General features: G+C 38.7%; 1 protein-coding gene across 1 annotated transcript; it reads right to left on the reverse strand.

Annotated features, from left to right (window-relative positions):
- Window positions 1-1,360: 1,360 nt before the first annotated feature.
- Cetn2 (centrin 2) lies at window positions 1,361-7,149 on the reverse strand. Its single transcript, XM_036175211.1, has 5 exons — window positions 7,003-7,149; window positions 4,792-4,950; window positions 4,364-4,492; window positions 2,524-2,661; window positions 1,361-1,946 (listed from the first exon to the last, which is right to left on the reverse strand). Exons 1-5 carry the CDS (start codon window positions 7,003-7,005, stop codon window positions 1,857-1,859), a joined length of 519 nt encoding a protein of 172 aa, XP_036031104.1. The 5' UTR covers window positions 7,006-7,149; the 3' UTR covers window positions 1,361-1,856.
- Between the last annotated feature and the right edge of the window lie 22 nt (window positions 7,150-7,171).

Below are 7,171 nucleotides of genomic sequence, written 5' to 3' on the forward strand. Positions count from 1 at the left end.
ACTGTCAGATATAAGGATGTAACCCAGGAACAGACCTTTGTAACAAGCTCCCAGTTGAAAATACAAAATGCCTAAGTAAGTTGAACATTAGATCAACAAGAGGACTAGTGGGAGGCCTTTATTATTAAACACACAGAAAGAAATAGACAGACAGACAGACAGACAGACAGAAACAGATGGAGGGGCAGAGAGATTATGTAGTGGTTAAGAGAACCTTGTTACACTTGCATAAGACCTGGGTTCTATTTCTAGCACTCAGAACATACATAGTGGCTCACAACTGTCCCTAACTCCAGTTATAGAGGATCTTCTGCCTTCTTCTGATGCCTCAGGCACCAGGCACACACATAGCATGCAGACATACATGCTGGCAAAATACTCAAATACATAAAAATAAAAAAATCTAAAAAATTTTTAAATGCATGTATATATATCCATTGATGATATGATTCAAACTGATCTAGTTTGTGGGATTTTGTTGCTATTGTTTTGGTTTGCTTCTTTGAGACAGGGTCAGACTTTGTGACCCAGAATGACCTGAAACTCATTATGCAGCCCCAGCATGTCTCTTCCACCTATGTACTGGGATTACAAGCATGATCACCTGTCTGGCTCTTATTGTTTTTAGTTTTGTATGTGAATATATATATATATATATATATATATATATATATATATATATATATATATATGAGAAACACACACACACACACACATATATACATATATATATGGAAAACACACACACACACATTCCTCAGAGGACTAAAATGTCCACACAAGTTTAAAAACTCATTCTCTCTTTCTCATGTGAGGATCAATAAGTATTCAATCATTGTTCATTTTCCATTTCCTTTTAGCCTGTCTTGTTCCCCACTCTCACCATGGAGGTGACTTTAATGCCACATACTTGGGCTTCACTCCATAAGCAATTCTGTACAGGGAGCAGAGGGCACCTAGATAATACCCCTTTCCTTCTCAACCCAACCCCAAGATTCTATGAGATGTTCTAAGTAAATAAACTCACAAGATTGACTGAATCTTACCTACTGCCTATCTCTCTCCATTTTGTCCAAGCACAAATTACCCACAAGACTCTGTAAGCTTTACAGTTTGCTGGAATCACTTTTAGGGCATCATTTAGGCTTGGGTCACATGGAAATTCTACCAGTTATAAAAACTCACAAGTTTTGAAAGCAAGAAACAATTCATGGCAGAAAAGTAGCAAAGAATTATTTCCTTTTTTGTTCATAGGCTGATGGCAAATTTTATATAACTACCAGGCTGCCCTCAATACAATTGTTTACAAGATGGACTCACAGTTAAAGATAAAAATACTCATCCTTTAAAGAATGAGAGCTTAAATTAAGAAAGGTTTTATTTTTAAAACAAAACAAATGCATTAACACACATCCAAATTCCACAGCAAGCATTCGTTGGGTTTTATGAGAGGAAAGATACTACACTCTGGTGTCAACTAAAAACTAGAACAATTTTAGAACAACCATGGCTTATGGTGAGGTGGATACATGGACATCTAAGAAACCACTGTGTGTTTACAGCTGGGTGAAAATGCATGAGCAATGCGAAGTAATGGAAGGTGGAGTGGCTCTAGTCTCACTTTCAGAGCCTTTCCCCACTATGTGTTCTTGCTCTGCCCTGTTGAATTGGTCAGCAGGTAAATGTACAAAGAACTTACTATCAAAGAAACTTCCAAAAGTCAAAAATAGATTCAAGGGCACAGCTAGGGTTACCCCAGAGGTTGGGGGAGGGGAATTCTCAAAAGCCATATTTCACAAAATGGCAGGCACTAAATCTAGTCACATGTATTTGTAGTAGAAAAAGAAACACTGATCTTAATAGAGACTGGTCTTCTTCATGATGCGCAGGAACTCTTGCTCATTGACCTCGCCATCTCCATCTCGATCAGCTTCATCAATCATTTCCTGCATGGCATAAGGGTTCATTTTAGATTAAGTCACAAACTAAACTAAAAAGTGACTAGACAAGAAACTTCAAATAATGCTATGAGGAAAGACAACTGTGGTCTATCAAATGTGAGTGTGTGTCTTTTTTTTCCCCCAAGACAGGGTTTCTCTGTGTAGCTTTGCACCTTTCCTGGAACTCGCTTTGGAGACCAGGCTGGCCTGGAACTCACAGAGATCCGCCTGCTTCTGCCTCCCAAGTGCTGGGATTAAAGGCGTGTGCCACCACCGCCTGGTGAGTGTGTCATGACTGTGTCACTTTTTATGATAGTTATTTGAAAACCAAATCACACATATTGTCAAATGTATCAATTGAAAAGGAGTTAGAAAGTAACCCTGAAATCTGAAACCCAAAAGAGTAAGTTCAACTGTACATGTGTATCCTGGAAGCAGGGTCCATGGGCATTAAATTATCACCAGAAGCACAAGGAATACTAGCTTCCCTTCAAAGAAGTTGCCCCAGTAGAAAAAACAGAAGCTTGGAAAGCCAGGGGGTTCAAAGGTGGGGAGTTGAGTTTCTGACTGAGGCATTACTCACCTGCAGCTCCTCATCAGTCAAGTTCTCGCCTAGCTCCTTGGCCACACGCTTCAGATTTTTGAATGATATTTTCCCAGTTTCATCATCATCAAAGAGCTTGAAAGCTTTCAGGATTTCTTCTTTGGTGTCTTTCTCAGACTTTAGTAGAATATAAAACAGATAGTTACTCATATCCTTCAGCCTTGCCACTTCTTGGTCCTCCTTTTGTCTCCAATAACCTGACTGAGCCAGGTTAGGAAGCCAGGCAAGCCAGGTTCTCTGGTACACGGTGGAATGTACTCCCTGCCTACTTCTCAACATCTATTTCATAATCAGCTCAGAATTCAGTAGGAAAAGATGCAGCTTTGTTAAAAAGCCAAGAAGTCCTGATAAATGGGCATAAGCACTGGTTTAAGGGGCTAATGAATCACATAGGGAGGATAGACTCCTGGTGCTGCTGGACAGTTTTTGCAGGTAGAAGACAACAGCTTCTGAAGTGAGCTGGGGCTCATCTTTCCAACACCCAACATTGGGTATTACTAGGTATCTATACTGATTGCCCCTCTTGTGCTTTGTCCTGTTCAGAACTTTCCTCACTTCTAAAGCCAAGAGTGGAAACTATCTTCTTAGATTAAATCCCTGGCCCCATCCCACATGGTCCTGGTGATAGCCGTTGTGATATATGCCCTCAGTCACAGAAAAACAAGTATGACCCATTGTAGAAAAAGAAGACAAAGTCAGTAAACTGAACATAAACTCAGGGGTTACAAAGGAAATGTAATTTTACAAAGGAAATCTAAAACACTGTACAAACCAAGGAGATTCTAGATTCATTTTTAAAATACAGAAGCAGTGAGTAGGGTTATAATTAGAGAAAATACACTGTTTATGCTAACAGAAGACAGATATACTGATAAGGGCAGTGGAAAAAAGAGGCATTTTGCACACTGGACTTCAAAGAATTACTGGGGCCCTGAGTACTCCAACAAAAAAGAGAGTAAAATTTCCAAAAGCATTCAAACCTTAAATATTTCAGGAAGGTTCTTGCCAGGACTATAACTGGAGATAAACTTTAGGAAGAACAATCTATGAGCCAGTGTTAAATGTGAATTAGATTTGCTAGGTGGTTGCAGAATACCAAGCTTCCTGATTTCTTAAATCAGTAGACACACACATATGCACAAAGGCACGCACACACACACTCACACACAATGTAGGTATGGTGATTTCAAAGCAACTCAACTGTTAAAGAGGTATGGCCTGTGCCCTGGGAAACACTTTGAGGAACCTGAAAGGGGTTACCTTTCTCCAGGTATACTGAGAGAAGGTGAGCCACACCAACAAGCCAGAAGGCCAATGAAAGAGTAAAGATGGTCTGGTTCGGGTGACATGTTCATGTTCTCTCAAACCTTTGGACCTGCTAAAAGGATCTGAGATACTACGGATGCAACTTTAGAAATACCAAAACACTTTATCTAAAGCTCAAAATTCTTGTGCCTCCAATTGTACATACTGAACTATCAAAATGAGAAGCATTTATCTGAAAATGCTATAATACTTGATTTATTGTATGCTAATTTAATTTTAATACAATTAAAATGAGAAGCATTTGAAAAATCTGTATTAACAGGTTTTTACTGCTTGTGATTATCATGTGGCTATATGAGACAAGATAAAATAATTTCTGTAATTCTGTGACCTTAAAGAAAGCCAAATGAAAACTAGGAATCCTCTCAATTAAAAATATAATCCTCAACCATGTGAATGGTATAGATTTTATTGAATGAAGTTCTTTTTATATCTATATTCCCATGTATCTACCATTATGGATGGAAAATATGCTCATTATCAACTAACTTACCATTTTCTGAGTCATTACTGTCAAAAAGTCACTAAAGTTCATTTTTCCTGTCCCTTCCTTATCAATTTCGCTTATCATCTTCTTGATTTCTTCTTTCTTGGGTTCAAAGCCCAGTGCCCTCATTGCAACCTACAATGAAAACAGGATCAGCTAAATAAACACATGTAAATGATGTAGAAGCAAAAAACGACTGTTGAGGATATTAACCTAACACCTCATAAAATAATGAAAAATGATTAGATAGCACTGTAATGCTGATTTAATTTATAATTGTAATCAACTTTATCAATTAGATCATTGTTTCAGGTAAAATATACACAGGGTACCTTTTTCTGTTACTTTTTACAGGGAGAAAGGAGAAAGGTGACAGGTAAAAGACAAGCAACAGGGAAATACAAGGTGGCAAAGCAGAAATGTAGAGAGCTTGCCTTTAGTTCCTTGATGTCTATAGTTCCAGTTCCATCAGCATCAAAAAGATCAAAAGCTTCCCGGATCTCCTGTTTCTGTTCTTCAGTCAGTTCAGGCTTGGGGCTCATTCTTTTTCTCTGGCTACTGGATGTCATGTTTGTCTTCTTAAAATTAGAGGCCTTCAGACATTATACAAACACAGAAGCAGAGTATTACAAGCCATAGTCCATATTTTATGACAGTTATAGATATCCATATCGTTTTCATTTATGCTCCATTCTGAGTAATGTACATACAATATTATATAAACGTTTGTAAGCTGGTGAGATGTCTTGCTGTTAAGCTTGATAACCTGAGTGGGAACCCAGGACCTACATGGAAGAAAAAGAGAAACAACTCTTCCAAGTTGTTCTCTGACCTCCATGCTCAGCCTAAGTCATACTCCCCTTCTCCCCTACACAAATAACAAGTGTAAAAATTGAAGTAAAATTAACCCCAACTCTTAAAAAAAATCCTCTCTGAAGAAAAATCTTTCAATTTAAAACTGTTTTAATAAATATATTTTAGTTTTTACCACCACATTGTAAAAAATAGAAAATCAGCAATACACTAATTAAATATGGTTGTCTTCTACCATAACTGTAAATTAAAACATCATGTCTATTAATAATGTGATATTTCACATGATTAAAACCAACTATATTTCATTGGGGAGCCATCAGCTTGAAGGGACTTTTTGTTTTAAAATAATTTATTACCAGTTTCCTCCTTGTTCCTGTACAGATCAACATAGAGCAAGTGAATATACATATATGAATTTCTGGTGTTAACATGACCAGTTTTTCATCAGAGGATATAATTGGACTTCCACTGTCTTAAAGTTTATGCTACAGAAAGTTTATGTACTTGTACCTTTAATCAACATGTCACTTTAGGAAAAGTAAATTTTTTAATCGGAATTTCTTAAATCAAATTTTTTAAAAATAAAGATGCAACATTAAAAACTCTTTGAATGATAAGCTGGGCAGTGGTGGTGCACACCTTTAATTCTGGCACTCAGGAGGCAGAACCAGGCCAGTCTCTGTGAGTTCAAGGCCAGCCTGGTCGACAAAGTGAGATCCAGGACAGGCACCAAAACTACATAGAGAAACCCTGTCTCAAAAAAATCAAAAAGAAAAAAACCCTGTTTGAATGAGACTATCATTTTTACCTAAAGATTTAACATGCTTGAATTTTCTCCTTTTCCAAAGCTAGTAAACAGCAAATGTGAGACCATATCTGTTTGTAAGGAACAAGCTTATTTTATTATGAATAGATTAAAGTCACACATTTCCATATTGTATATTCAATTAAAAAGACATGGTGTGGCTTCAGTTTTCATTACCAAAGATGAAAATGATCTCTCCCTGTTCTAATGCCACTGTCAGACAGCTGGTAATTAACGGAAAAACAGTTTATACAAATCAATTCTAAAGATCTGCCTAATAAATTGAGAGGTAACAAAGTTTGCTGGAAAGAACAATTAATCTTTCCATGAACCTCTGACTTTTTTTTAAAACTATAGATTTTAGAAGCCAGAAAATCCCTTATTCTTCATGCTGAAAGAGAGCTACCTGAAAAATCAATTATGGATACTTAACAGATATCAACTGTCCCTGAATCCGGGGATCTGAGTTCTAGAAATGTACTTAAAACATCTACTAATGGTGCTAGCTCTCATGAACTCTGTTGCTCCGATTAATTTTGCCTAAATTTGGCCAAATGTAAAGTTACTAAGATAAATATAGTGCCAGTACAAAATAATACAGGGCATTTGCGTGCCTTGTCTGCGAAGCTCAAAGCATCTGCTGAAAGCCATCAGAACACCTTAAACCTCTTAGCACCATGCATAAACTTTAGCCAGGTGGCAGCGGCCAGGAGGCCTGAGTCTGACTGAGGTCAGGGTCTGTGGGAAGCCTAGGTGTTCCTTGCAACAGAATGATCACCTGCGGTTCAGGGAAAATCAGCAGTGGTTGAGAGGCAGGTTAGGGGTGACTGAAAGTGACTGGGGGCGGGGAGGGAGCAGTGGTTAAAAGCAGGCAGGCTACTTTACTACCCTTCCAGCATAGAGTTCTAAGGAAGAACTAATGCGTCAACGCGAAGAACCAAGCAGGAAAGGCTGTAGGGCTTCAATGAGGCCTAGGAAGGGCTCGGGGGCGCCGTGTAAGGTCCCTGGAACTCCTAGCACTTACCATCGCCAAACAGACTCCTCTGCGACCAGTAGTTAAGGCAACAGAGTACTTGCGGCCTCGGCGCCTTTCCCACAGCTCCGCGCGCGCGCGATCCGCTTCCCATAGGTTTGCAGATGAAGCAGGTGGAGCTAACCTTAGCTAGACCCGCCCCAGGGTAAGAGGGCAGTGA

The sequence above is a fragment of the Onychomys torridus genome, chromosome X (assembly GCF_903995425.1).
Source record: "Onychomys torridus chromosome X, mOncTor1.1, whole genome shotgun sequence".
NCBI lineage: Eukaryota > Metazoa > Chordata > Mammalia > Rodentia > Cricetidae > Onychomys > Onychomys torridus.

Excerpts from the sequence above, each read along its gene's own strand:
- Cetn2 (XM_036175211.1), bottom strand. Across the intron at positions 2,662-4,363 it reads CAGTAATGACTCAGAAAATG|TCTGAGAAAGACACCAAAGA; the intron begins GTAAGTTAGTTG and ends ATTCTACTAAAG. Across the intron at positions 1,947-2,523 it reads TGACTGATGAGGAGCTGCAG|GAAATGATTGATGAAGCTGA; the intron begins GTGAGTAATGCC and ends TATGCCATGCAG.